At 39.2% G+C, this 14,722-nt stretch overlaps 1 protein-coding gene across 3 annotated transcripts in view; it reads right to left on the bottom strand.

Moving 5' to 3' along the window:
- Positions 1–12,642, bottom strand: part of USP22 (ubiquitin specific peptidase 22) — a 72,515-nt gene extending 59,873 nt beyond the window's left edge. For 2 of the 3 annotated variants that reach the window (XM_009326193.1, XM_009326195.1), the window contains exon 1: positions 12,513–12,642. In XM_009326193.1, the coding sequence (XP_009324468.1) occupies positions 12,513–12,624 (112 nt within the window). In that variant the 5' untranslated portion in view covers positions 12,625–12,642. The remainder of the gene's footprint in view (positions 1–12,512) is intronic. The other variant, XM_009326194.1, reaches the window with a different exon arrangement.
- Positions 12,643–14,722: the final 2,080 nt, after the last annotated feature.

Genomic DNA, 14,722 nt, shown 5'->3' with positions numbered 1-14,722 from the left:
TATAAGGAAGAAATGTTTTACGCTGAGGGTGGTGAAACACTGGCACAGGTTGCCCAGAGAGGTGGTGGATGCCCCATCCCTGGAAACATTCAAGGTCAGGTTGGACGGGGCTCTGAGCAACCTGATCTAGTTGAAGATGTCCCTGCCCACGGCAGGGGGGTTGGACTAGATGGCCTTTAGAGGTCCCTTCCAACCCAAACTATTCTAGGATTCTATGAAACCATTACCATACTAGGTGGCCTGCAAGAAACAGCACTGAATTACTCAAGTCATAAATAAGTCAAACCGCACGCTACGCAGCAGGTGTTCTGCTGTCGGTCTCATCAGGCAAACAAAGGTGAAGTCTTTGAGCTCTCCCCCGTTAGTGGGCCAGTGGCCTTGGTAAGCTTGGTAAGGTTTCTTTCTAACCACATCTCATCCATCCTTCACAGCCTCCATCCATCACAACCTGCTACCCCTCTCCTGTACGCCCTTTTTTTCCCCTCCTCTTTCAAAATCACTTTTTCAATGATTATGTCAAATTGTTTTTTACTCCTGCTATTATGTAATGAAGAGAACAATTACTTCAAACAAGTTTGCATAATGTCTATTGGCTGTCATCTTGCCTATGTGCTTCATTATTTTATTCTTTTGTTTTGTCTATTTGGACCACAGTCAGTTTGCGGAAGAGGGTAAGGACTGCTTACATTACCTTGTGTAATGTCCGAACACCAGAGTTTTCACCCTGGTGCCCAGAGGACTTCAACTCCTTTAGCAAAATATCGCTAAAGGGGATAAGAATCTTGGCTGCAGTGGAGATCAGTAACAAAACACTATGCCATGGGGGGGAGAAGGGGAAAAAAAAACCCACAATTAAGCTACAGAGTATTAGAGTTGTATAATATTTACTCCATTATCTATTGCATTACCAGCTATGCACAGTTTTCAACAAACAATTGTTGGAGATCAATACTTTGGATTTTCAAACACAAAAATCAAATACTGTTCTCCATATATTTTTTAAAAGATCCCACAAACAGCTGCCTGCCTGTCCCCCCCAATAATAGAACAGGGCTGGCAGAATATTAAATAAATAGGACCCTCTGTGAGCACTAATACTTTCAATCTACCATCAGAATGGGTAGGCATACGTTGTGCTCAGAGGATTCCTTACTTTTCTCAGCTTTTTGGATTTACACGCATGAGTGATGAAGTATAGATGTCAAGATCAAAACCAACAAAGAGACCACCTTACACAAACCACTTGTTCAGAGCAGAATGAATTTCTGGTGTAAAGAATCAGAAAGTTTAACAGAAGCACTGGCGAAGTAAAAGCCATAATTGTCCAGCGCCTGATTAAGGACTCTTGAGAAGATGTCCTCTCTCCAGCATACTTATGTGAACAATACAGTTGTATATATGCCAACACTTTTAATGTCATTAAAAAGACTGCAGTAGGTTTTGGACAAATTACCTCAAGCACCAGTGACAAGGCAGCCTTACAGGCCTGATTACAGCACAAAGGAAGGGCAGGAGTTTCTCATGAAAGCCAAAACACGGCTGCTCATTTTCAGGATCCTAGGAAAAGAGTCCACTAGTAAAGTTCGCAAGTTAATCGTTTCAAATTAGTATAATTTCAATTTTTCCCTTGAAATGTACTTTAACCTTCTTATTCTGGTCTTCTTGAGGTGAAAAAGAAAGTTTTCTTTAGGGCAAAGTGCAAAATATCCACTACCAAGTCAGTCTGGTGAGCCACCATGCCTGCGGAGCCGGCCTGCAGGGCTTGGCAGGTGCTGGGTAGAGGGTCCCCAACGGAGGAACCACTGAAGGGACTGTCCTACTGACAGAAATTCTTCCTAAGCAAGCAATTCGTTAGCAATAACCAAAGTTACAACACACCAAAAGGACAAAGTCCATACAAAACTTTCTCCCTCAAACGACCTGGAAGGACACACACACACACAAATTTCACCTCATTAATAGCAACAGGCTAAAACTTTTATTTGTTTAAACTAAATTGCTGTGAAGCTGTACCTCAAACTGAAACATCTGACCAGAAAATTCAGTAAAAAAACACTATGACAGTAAAGTATGAGAACGTACACGTAACAAATTTCATCATTTGCATTAGTATTTGGGATCAAAAAACTAACAGAAATGGGCCTCAAATTCATGAAAAGTTTGGGAACTACTAACCAAGACGTGATGCCTAGACGTTTGAGATCAATCCACTGCCAACTCTGCCATGATGCCCCACATTCCTCACGATAAACATCCCTTTTACACGGCTCCTCCAGAACGGCTGCTACTCATACCTTCCAGTATCTGCTTTTCCTAACACTACTACTACCCCTCTTGGGAGGGGGCGGGGGAGGGTGAGATCCCTCTATTTTAATTCAGTTTTATGTTAATACATGTACAGAATTGATTACACTGGAAAAATAAAATATGTGCTTCTACTGAATGCACTTTTTCTTTCATAGGAAAGAACCAGAAGAAATTCAAAAGAATCAATGTCATTTTATTAAACTCGATCAATCTAGTTTCCTGTTTCAGGAATTCAAAATACCTACTTGTGGATCACAGGCAAAGTAATTTAAGACTGAAAAGGCCTCTTGGAATGTAACATTTTTCTTTGCTTTTGTACCTTCTATGCTGACAACAGGCTACCATTAATTTGAAGTCAGATCTCCTTGTACCCCTTCATATACAAAATTCAAAACAGCTGCAACGCAAGAGAGAGAAAGTCAAAAGATATCTCATTTTTCATTTAAAAATAAAGTTATCAGCCTGGAGAAACAATGAGGCATCACAGAAGATCATGTGGGAACGAGAGCAACTTTATCTACTGGTGCAAGTGACAGTAAGTTTCAAAAGACAACAGCTCAAGGGTGAAAGTTTAAATTTAGGCAGCAAAAGGTCTTCAAACTCTCCATCTGGGAGCCAAGTGAAGTGTTTTGTTTAAGCCTGAGTGCTTTACTTTGCCAAATATATCCACTGACATCCTTGTGAAAATGTTAAGAGACCAGAGATGATGGGAACGTAACAACAAGAAGTAAAAAAAAAAAAATCAGGGAATCATGCTACATCCAGAGTGTGTGTCTGCACGTGTGTCTCACCCTGTTAAGAAACTTTTATGTTCAGTTTTTGAAAAACCTAGGTGAACAGAACTAACTTTGCTCAGTTGAAAATGGGATACTTCACCGTATTATACAACAGCCTTCCATCAGATACAATATTTGTGAATCATGGTTTGGTATCATGTTCTTTGGAACACTGGTTGCATTCAAGTACAACAAAACACACAGCAACACAGAATTCAGGTCAATTTTTACCTGTATTGAAATTAATTCCACCGTGAATTTCTATGACTCAGTCTTGGCATGTTATCAACCCGAAATCAACACACACTCATATTCTATGCAAGTCACCTACATTTTGTTCAACTTTTTTGTATTTTAAGTCAACATCCTAGGCTAATTTCATGCTCCCTAATTTCTCGCATTAAGTGTTAATCATTAAACCAGTTTCAGATAATAGTCTCAAGTCCACAAGAAGTGATTTTTCTAAACTTCAGCCAGCTCTCCACTTGTTCTTCTATCTGATATATTAGCACAAAACAAGTATCTGATGGCATTCTTCCTGTTTTCCTGGCACCTGGAAACTGCAATCAGCGATCAGAATTCCTGAACTGCTAAGATATTAAGGTTTACTGATACGAGTAAGAAAATCTTACTAATCTCAGTAAGAAAAAAAAAAAATGATGCCAAAACACACCAGCAGACTCATCTGAGACATCAATCAACTTAAATATTTGAGTTTTTGCCAGAAACTAGTGAGCAGACACATTAAAGGCTGTTGACACTTCTCCCTTATCCTTTCAATCTCTATCAAGGCAATCACAGCCTTATCAACTCTCCAAGTCACAAAACAGGTATACTTAGTTTTATTTATTTATACCTATAAATAAAAATAAAAGGTTAGTCCTGCTAAATGGTGATCCAAGCTGACTTCCACTGAAATCATTGAGAATCACAGGTACTTACTTGCGGGGTGGGGGAGAAGGGGTGGAACCCCAAACTTCCTTTTGTTGCCAAAAACGCAGTCTCAGATACCCAATCTTTTAATACACATTGAAAACGAAAGCCACGGTTAAGCATTATCCTTCCCTCCCACATTCAATATTTAACAGAAATGGTATTTTCTTCTCTTAATACTTGAAATAAACCCATTCTATTCTTCAAGTGCTACTTTTTCTTCTTTTAAACCAGCAGCCAACAGATAAGCATTTTTGTGGGCTGTGCTCTAAAGTCTCCAAGATGCCTATTGGCCCCACATGGATCTAGAATTTTAATGTTTAAATGGACTGATTTGCCTGCAATCCAAACATGGCAAGTACCCAATACTATGCTGCAAACCACTCAAATAAAACTAGGAGCCAAATGTCCAGCCTCTATGCTGTACACTTGCTTCTGTGACGGTTTAGAGTGTCATCCTACATCAGCATGCGAATTCAAGCCAGGAAAGATGAGATGTTCAGATGAAGGAAAAATGTCCTAGCATCCCTGTGGAATCTAGATACCAAAAATGTTTTTAACTGTTAATTTAGAGGAACCAATCTGTCAAAACATTTTATGTTAATTTATTAACGACCCCAGTATTAACTTCAGCTCTTTGACCTCATTCAGAAATACAGATATTATACACACACACTACTTATATGTGTGTGCATGCGCCCAGTATACTACAGAGGAGTCTGTAGCATGACTATACTTAAGCTGCCCTGCACTTCCTATTATAAAAGACATTTTGCCTTTTGCCAGTCTTCTCCCTGCCATTCTCTGGCCCTACAAACTTCAACAACTTCCCTTGTTTGTAGCAAATCTTTGAAAAGTGAAAAGGATTAAATCCTCCTGGATAAAGCACCTTTTCTTGATCCCACAAATTACTATTCAGGTTTAAAGGAGAGAACATGTTAAACGCTCCCTACTTAATCTTGCTGTTTTCTTCAGAAATTTGGGGGCAGAATCCCAAAATCACAGCCACCAAGTTGTGTTTCTTCATATGACATGATGCAAACTGCTTATACTCATCTGCATATTCTCATTTGATCAACAATGGAGCCTTACTTCAAAGCACTATTTTCAATAAAAGCAGTAGTAAGATCCAGAACTGCATAGAAGTTAGTAGTTGGGTCTGAGGCAAGCAGATGCATGCAAGAGCTGGCAATATGCAGATAAATATTCAGGAGGTTGGCTTTCTGAAGGCCAAGGATATTCCAGGTGTACAGAGAACTCTTCAGGAGTCATTTCTGATGTTAAGAGGAGCTTTTGTGAGATGGCTTGCAGGAGCTCACAACCACCTGCACTAAGCAAAGCAGCTCCTAGCAGAAGACAGTTGCAATGAACAAATGCCTGCTGTCTTCTTACGAGTCCAGTCTGGCTCATAAAATTTGAGCTAAGCTACAGGAATGGCATGTTGGAATGTGTGTCACAGATGCAAACGAGGATTTGCTTGCAATACTTTGCACGATGCATCCTAGAACAGCAGATATTTTTAATGGCTGTGAGAAACATTGGAGGTTCAAAAACATACCCTGTGGCTGACCTATATATCCAAAATGCTTTGCTGCTCCTCCTCCACTTCCAATCAATGACCCTCTACTTTACATCGCAAGGATATTATTATGTTGAAGTACAAAGAGTTTGTACTTTCTATTATCAAATTTCATCTCACTTATTACTGTAGTCAATGAGGCTATTTAATTCTTATCGCAGGACTACCTAGCCTTCCTCAGTATAAGCAATACCTCTGAACTTTGTGACCATCATGAATTTCATACACAGATATAATTCCTTCTCTTCAATGACTAGAAAATAGCAGTAAACCAGGACTGGTTCTGCTAGTAAAGTCCACGTGTCCAACACACTCTGCTTTCAATTTATTCATCATCAGTCACCCTTTATCCTGCCACCACAATTCTTGTATTAATCCTTGTCACTTCTGCCTCAAGTAATAATTTCAAAGGGGGCAAAATGTCAAATTCTTCACTTGATCTAGAGCAATTAGGTCCAGTGTATTTCCTTTTTCCAAGAAAATCAGTTATATTATCAAAAAGACACATTAGTCTGACACAATCCATCTCTGACAGAACTAAAAACACTGTATCCTGTTTCCTATTTGCCTTCATCTCCTTAACAGACTTTTTTCAACACCCACACTAAGCAAAACATTAGAACAGAAGTCAAATCAAGAGGCTGGTAAAATGCCCAGATGACCTTTTCTACCCCGTTCTGAGCCTAGATGCAAAAGGAAAAACCAAACTGCTACTCTAGCACTGCAATACACTGCATGGGAAGTGCTTTAATTGCCCCTTCCACGCAGAGTATCATGGAAGTTTTAGCTGTTTACAGAAGAACTCAACTCTACTGCCATCATGCAGAATTAATACTACAGTCAATACATTCCAACTCAAAAGAAAGTTAAATAACTTTTACTGTCATTCCTTTACATAAGTGTTCTGTCTCTACATATTGAATTTCAACAGACAGGTATGTATTAACAGCACTAACCAAATTTTTTCCTTTGACTGACTTCAAGTATAGAAACCAGCTTTTTGTCATGTTTCCTCTGAATCAGATGAAAAAATTTAGTTATTTGTTTTCTAGGGGAAGTAGAAGCTTTTTGAATTCTACCAAAAAAATCTTCAACTTAATTTACGAGCATTATTATTATGCTCACCCACCCAGTTCCTCTCACCACAAAATGTATTTATTGGACTGAACCTTACATCAGCATATACTTAGAAAAAACAGTTCCTCAGCAAACAGTTTGTGATCTAATAAATAATGAATGTGCTCTAACAGGACTAATTCTGAAATCAACTGTTTGCCAGTCTCCTTAGAAATTGAATGGTACTTCAGTCTTCCAACTGTTTCTCGTTTAGTCTTTTAACCACTGAACCTCAGTCCTGCTATTTCACCTACCTCTATTCTTTAACTCTAGAACAGGGCCTTAGAGCAGACCAAGACTTCATCCAAAAACTGCATTATGTGCTGTTTCAGAGGTACTATTCATGTGTTGAGTGCATCTTTAACAGATAGAAGCACAGCATGGAAATGCACAAGTTGGCTCCTTATCAAGGAGTTTAAATAGGTATACACAGAGCTTTGATGCCATAATTGAACTAATCTAACTCAGAATGGTTATCTGCAACAGACTTTCCTAAGCCTCATACCAGTGATTTTTCTTGCAGCTAAGTAAGTGCGTGTGTATGTATATATATATGCACACAGAGCACGCACGCAGGGGAAAACTCCCAAGCAAGGTTACATAAATACTCCACTCAAAATCATCAATTTTGTTTTCTCATATGATATCCCCCCCCCCGAAAGTTTTAATCATTATGTATAGAAACAGAAAATATTCACTCAGAGAGAACATTAACACTTCATTTGGTGTCTTTCTAGGCTTTTTCAGGCCCAACCAGGAAACTGATAAAAGAATCACTGCTACGGTTTCGAGATGAACTCTCTCTACAGCACCAACCTCTCTTCTCTTTTAGTGCTACTGGTCACAGCCATCTTCCTGTTCCTGCTACTCTGGGACTAAGTTACTATGTAATTTTCCTTCATTGAGCAACTGTAGAAGAGATAAGGAAGGGACCATCAGTTTTTACAAGGACAGAAACCACCAGCAGATTCCCCAGGTGCTGGAACCTGATTTGGAAAGGTTATATAGGAAGATGACAAAGTATGCTGATGGCACACATTCATTTAGAATAATCAAACCTGAAGCTTGCAAAAAGCTGCAAGAAGGATTTCAAGATATTTAGGAAATAGGCAATACCACCAAGCGTGAAACTCTAATCACCACCAAAGCGGACGAGTACCACTCAGGAAAGAAGTTTTGGAGTCACTGAGTATAACTCCCAAATAACATCAGCTCAGTGTTGAACAGCATATTAAGAAACACAAAACAGAAGTCATGGAAGTATTAACTAAGAATACAAGTCATTAGTATAGTAAACTTGATAATCCAAAGGCTTGTCACCACAGATGGACACATCAGAACTAAAAAAAAAAAGAGTATGATGAGGACGTTGAGAATCATGTAACGGTTTCAATAAGAAAAGCTAAAAATAGTTCAGGATCCTACGGGAAAAGGAAACATCTGACAATATCAAAAAGATCAAGAATCCCAGAAAAGGTCAGTAAGGACTTTTTATTCACCATTTCTCAATTCCTCACAAGAGAAATACAGAGCAAAGTTACAAGATCCATTATAAAGCAAACCAGAGAGACACATGCATTTTTCATATGGCTCAGAACAACCGTGGAACTCACTGCCTTTGCACGTTGTGGGTGCCAGAAAGGAACCAGGCTTTAAAAGCGGACAGGCTACTGGCAGCTACTGGAACACAAGCACCTAGAAGCAGTTTCCTGTTCAGAAAGTTTTTGAAGAGCTGAAGCAGTAGAAAAAGGGAGCGTAGAAGGGAAAAAATGCTTAATAACTATACTGATGCCTATTCTTTAAGCTACCTCTGTTGACCACTACCAGGTAGAAGGCTGGATATTTATGGTACAGCTTCAGCCGGTACAACCACTTCAAAGAAGCAAAATGTTTTATGAAATTGGGAGAAAAGGAAAAAAGGAAAAATTAAGGATTCTGTATTATTAAAACTGCAACAGCAGAAACTATTTCCTGAAGTAACAACGTCCACAGACTAAGATACCACTTTGCTTAGGCTGCTGGATTTCAGATCTGTAGCATCTATAATCAGATGTCCCTTGCAGTGACTTTGGTTTAGTACCTTACAGTTCTCAAGGAGGGTATGGACAGACAGCCCTGCCTTACCTGCTACTGACAATTCCTTCACATACTACATATTTTGACACGGACCATCTCTGAGCAGTCCTAGGACATACCCATGGGTGTTTATAACTGAAACCATTTTCATGTATTGGGCGGACGCGGGGGGGGCAGGAAATGAGAGATGCCTACACAGTAAGAAAACAGCAGTGAAAAAGAACAGGAAAACGCTAGTTTGAATAGTCCCAAGTCTTCCGAGGTCCTGAAAAGGTCAGTCTTATCTACCTCTTTCTAAAGGTTTTCATACCTGTATAAAAATTTTACATTGCATTAATGATTCCCAACCCAGTGGAAATACCAGCCTACCGTGCTGATCAATTAACAGAGACTGTGCAAGGCAGAGATTAAAAAAAGAAGCTCATGTAGCTGGATCTTACTTCACCTACCCGTCACCCACATCCACAACTCAAGGAATATATTAAAATAAGTACGGTATTATTAATATACACTGAATAGGCAAGCAGATGCAAGAGCACAGGTATCACTGTAAGGTCAGAGTGTGAGTGTCTAATTTATATTGCTCAGGGAAGCAGAGATAACAAGGGATGTATTTTAAGAACACTCTGGACTATGATCCTGAAGCCTCCTGAAAAATATAGCAGTTAGCTGCAAAAACATCGCTTCCAGTGCTCAGACAGCTGTTACAGCTGAAATCTATGATATTTCGTAGAACTGTGATTAAGTGTGCAATTCCTGCTAGTCTCCATGGAGACTGATGTTGGCTCAGCAAAAAGTCACCAAGTGTTTTAAAATAATTCCTGTTCGTTTTGAAATTTCAAAGCACTTAACATCTGATAGGCAAAAACAAGTTATTTCCCAAACGAAAACTGCAGCAGTAAAAGCAACCAAAAGCACTAGCAAAACTACAAAAATATTTTTACAGCTCATTTCACATGCAGCTGGAAATTAAACACCAAAACATACATTAAAAAAAGAAAAAAGGAATCTCCAAAACTAGAAATCAAACAGTCAGTTGTACAATCTTCACATTACATGTATTTGTGCACTGAGTACATTACATTTAACTGCAAAAGAATAGTTTTTGGGATGATACAATACTGTATTCTGTATTTTGGCTTGTATAAACAACTCTTGCCCTTTTTATCTAAAGGCTATTCCTTTTGGAAAGTACCTTATCTGACATGCTCTTAATTGTAGTTATTGTCATGGTACTAGACAACAGTCTTAAAGCAAGAGTGCATCCTCAAAGCACCTCCCTCTGTTCAGTTTTATTTCTCCTTTACGGAGACAGAAGATATTTCACTACAGCAGACACCAGCAAATTCTACCTTGCATAAAAATTAATGTGAAGAATTTAGGCTTCCCAAATACGTAGATAAAACAGCAGCTCACAACATGTGCTATTACAAAGCTCTTAAAAGGTTCTCTGTAAATATGGTAAGTTTAATGGTAAAAACATTAGTGTTTATACAGTATCCACAGATAAACAGGCAAATACTGTCTACAGTCTCAATTTAGCACTGTAATTTTTTAAACCTTAAACCTGGCCATAAACCTATATTGGCACAAAAGGTTTTTTATACATGTATACACTTTACCGGAAATCCTTAGATAGAGTTTACCTAGAGTGATTTGTACTTCTGCGTTGGTAAAGATTCCCAAATAATTTCACCTTATGAATTGACTTCAAAAGCTTTTTGAGATTACACCCTGTAAAAAGCAATAAAAAAAACCCCTTTCATACAGGGTTAGTTTGTTTTTTTCAATTTTCAGAGAATGACTGAAGATGGCAAGGACCTCTGGAGGTCACCTTCTCCAACCCTCCTGCTCAAGCAGGGCTGTCTAGAGCAGGTTGCCCAGGACCACGTCCAGACAGCTTTTGAACATCTCCAAGGATAGACACTCCACAACCTCTCGGGGCAACCTGTTCCAGTCCTCGGTCAGCCTCACAGTAAAAATGTGTTCCCTGATGATCAGACAGAACTTCCTATGTTTCATTTTGTGCTCACTGCCTCTTGTATAGTCACTGGACAGCACTGAAAAGAGCCTGGCTCCACCTATTTTAACCATTCTTTCAGATATTTGTACACACTGATGAGATCCCCCTGAGCCATCTCTCCTGTAAGCTAAACAGTCACAGTGCTCTCAGCCTTTCCTCAGAAGAGGTGTTCCAGGATCTCCACCATCTTTGTGGCCCTTTGCTAGACTCTCTCTCCAGTAGTTCCACTCTCTTTCTTACTGGGTAGCCCAGAACTGGACATAGGATTCCATATATGGCCTTATCAGCGCTTACCAATTTCAGACGTCTTCTCATACTAATACATTTCATTTTTTTCTCCTGAACTTACCATTTAAAGTGCAGCTATGTATACATAGCTGTAAAGTATGCAGTTTATGCTGAATATTGCTGCCTACCTTGACATCAAGAGTTATGATCATGCCACTCTCAAAGGCTAGCAACTTCATAAACATTATGGATATTCAGTACTATTTTCCAGTATTCTCTTTTTCAAGGCATTTGCAGACTTAAGCTACACCACTGTGGAGCCTAAATTTTTTCTTTCTTTCTTGACAAATATGGAGGAAGAAACTATAACGATTTGCTGTTTTAAATAATCTTTTCCACAAATAGTAAACTTACACACCAGTTTCTTAAGCACAGGAGTACACAGCACTGTTGGCCTTCTGGAACATCTTTGTCTTCATGGAAAATACAGTTTGTTCCATAAGCACTTAAGATAAATTAAATGAGAATGGTGGCCACACTGGTCAAGAGAAAATTTATTCCGTGAAATAATGCCTTTTTTCCTGTTTCTTGTATCACTCCACCAAGAATGTATTTTCATTTAAAGAAAAATTGTGTCATACACCAAGCAAAATTGTATACATCCATTTTGACACAACCAGAATTTTGATATAAAATTATCAGGATTTTGCATTATAACTAAGATGTTCTAAACTATAAGCAGTAATTTAAAACAAAATTGAATGCTTTTGAACATTATGTAGTACCGAAGCTGACAGAATAGAAGAACTTGTTAGCATTTTACCAACGTTTTTGAGGCAGTTGAGGCAAAGGTACTCCGTATCAGTTACACTGTTTTCTTATTACTTAGGTTGTTGACCCCACTGGAAACAAGAAGCCAAGGCAGGGGGCGGGGGGAACCCAACAACAAAAAGAACCCCAAAACACCACAAAAACCCCACCCAACCCAAAACTTTAAAAGTTTAAATAATTCTGATCGTCACTTGATGAGTCGTCTTTGTGATAGGAATGATGTTTTCTTCCTTAGCAAGAACAAAAAAAAAAGTGAAGATGAACTCCTGAAAAAAAGTTCACTGAAATGAATACTCTAGTTCAAGGCACTAAACCCACCATTTTTCACACTTAGCAAAAAAACCCTCTCTGTCTACACACATTTTTATTATTTTTCCCTGTATATGACATTAATTCATAAATACTAAGATAGTAAACAGTAATAATTCAAATTTTAAGTTGTGAACAAAAACTTATCTGTGATGCAGTGGAAGCTTAAGCACCAAGTTTAAAATAATACCACTAAACTAACCCAAAACACAAATAAAATTGATCTCCCTGTCTAATGAGGTAGCTACAAGAAAATATCACCTTACTGGCCTGGAATTGACAGGGATAATACAGCGAGTTATAAAGCACCAGTGTCATCAGGATGACAGCTTACCTAAATTGTGTCGCTTTGTCTTTGCGTGCTCGTGAATATGTTTCTTTGTAAAACAGCCAAAGAAGACACAGTAGAGGCAAGAGTGGAGTCTGTTCAGGTGGGCACCACACATATGACAAATGCACGACTTTGCCTGAAATAGAGAAACAGACACAGAATATGAGTGACAGAAACATATCTCCAAGTCCAGCTAAATGGACACAGATGTAACTGCTAGGTTTCCCTTTTACTCGGTGCCTGCAACTCGGTGGTGCAGCCCATCAGGGGAAACAGGAGTTCTGCCCTCATGTGACAAAATACCAATTAGACACATTAATAGAGAAAACTCTTCCACTCGTCCAATACATTTCCAAGTCTTGATAGAGAACAGGCGTCATCTAAGAGCAGACGATAGTCAACCCACTTACAACTCTCAGCTTGTAGTTTAATGAACATTTCAAGCTAGGGTAAGCAGGCACTGCTGCCAGAATACACAGTCCTACCACTCCCTCGCTTCACCTGTGCGTTTCTATTCCAATACCAACCAGGTACCAGCAGAACAACCTACACAGCCATCACAGCCATGTGCTCAAGCTGGGAGATAGATGTGTTTGAAATGAATCTGCCACTCCCCCCCCTCCCAGATTAACCTGTATCAGTTCCTCCATCCAGCTCACTATGAACCACGCAAACATTCACTGCTGGTGCAAAACCTTTGGGCGTTACGGCTAGTGCAGCACGGGCTTAACATTACAGCAGCACAGATGCTGATTACCAGGGGAGCGAGGTCTTAATGCATCTGTTCTTGCTCAGTTCCTCAGAATCGCCCCCCACCCACAGTCCCTACCTTGAAGCAATGGGCTTTGCTGCTCAACAGCCCCTTTGCTAAGCTGGTTCAGCTTACTAACCTGGAAGTTGAAGCTAGACTAAAACTAATCTTTTGTCAGGTTAGTAAATTTGGGGGGATGGGGGGAAATGGAGTACACTCAGGTGAACATCAGAGCTTAGGGAAAGCAGATGCCCAGCAGGGAGGTAAAAGGGGTGAAGAGGCAGGAGCTTTGGGTGGTGGGACCACAGCTGTTTCACAGCACCGAGCTCCTTGATCCACTCAGAAGCTGTAATATAACTTGAACGTTAAAATGTTTGTGGGTATATGGCATTTCATTTCTCTGCTGGAAGATTCTGCCAGATTCATTCATTAAATTTCTTTATACCAGCCCACGAAACAGTGGTGCAACATCAAATCCATACCAGTCAAAGAGTTACAGAAGTCACTTTTGCCCCTCTAAGACTAGCTTTGAATCAAGTTCGGAAAGCAATGTGCTGACTATTCCCCAGAGCAACCCAGAATGGGGAGGTACGTGATGAAAGTTACGATGATTCATTGGAAATTAATAAGCATGTAAGCCTAACATGATGGTTTGCATTCCTATAACAATACATTTTAACAAGTAGGCCTGGAGAAAAAAAAAAGGCAATTAGAAGGTTAAGTAGACTTTTTGACTCTAAATCATATTTGAAGCACTCTAAGCCAACAACACCCAAAACCTTCTCTCAGCATTAAACTCAGGTTCTTCAACAGATCTTTTGAAAAATTACTCTGTCTAGTAAGAGACTTAAGAGGGTTTGAGGGATAAGTCTTCTGCTCAACACCACCGAAAACAATTCAGGTCCAATACCATCTGACTGGAAGATAGAGACAGGAGAAATTCCTCACAGTAAATTCACTTTTCATCTCAGACAACAGCAACTGCATTCAGACATATGTTTAAGAGTAACTGAACTTCTGTAACAGAAGTTACAGAAGTATCAGAGCTACAGGGATCACTTAGAGGTACGCCTTATTTTACAGACTAATCTGAAAATACTATTCCTTTGCTTGTCAACATAGAAGCACCTTTTTTCCTTCATATTAAAAAAATAGGAAATCAGAATTACTAAAATACTAAACTATCATCTAACCCAGGCAGTGCATTTCATCAAAAATAACCCCCAGAGTTCTTCAGTAATATTTGCCCAGTCTGCCACGACTTAAAATTAGTGCTGAATAAATGATGCACGATCCTGTTCTCTAGTCTGGCATTTTTCTTTCAGAATACTTACGGCTGTTAAAAAAATAATCAACAAAGAAGCTTGCAATATGCCACACCATGTAACTTATTTTCTGCTTCTACAAATTAAGACTTAAATCCTGAATCTCACGTTGTGTATTGAAAGTTCTCCTAAGTTCT

Source organism: Pygoscelis adeliae, unplaced genomic scaffold, assembly GCF_000699105.1.
Source record: "Pygoscelis adeliae isolate BGI_AS28 unplaced genomic scaffold, ASM69910v1 Scaffold456, whole genome shotgun sequence".
NCBI classification, from domain to species: domain Eukaryota; kingdom Metazoa; phylum Chordata; class Aves; order Sphenisciformes; family Spheniscidae; genus Pygoscelis; species Pygoscelis adeliae.
Note: the sequence above shows the minus strand (reverse complement) of the source record. Positions and strands in the feature narration are given on the sequence as shown.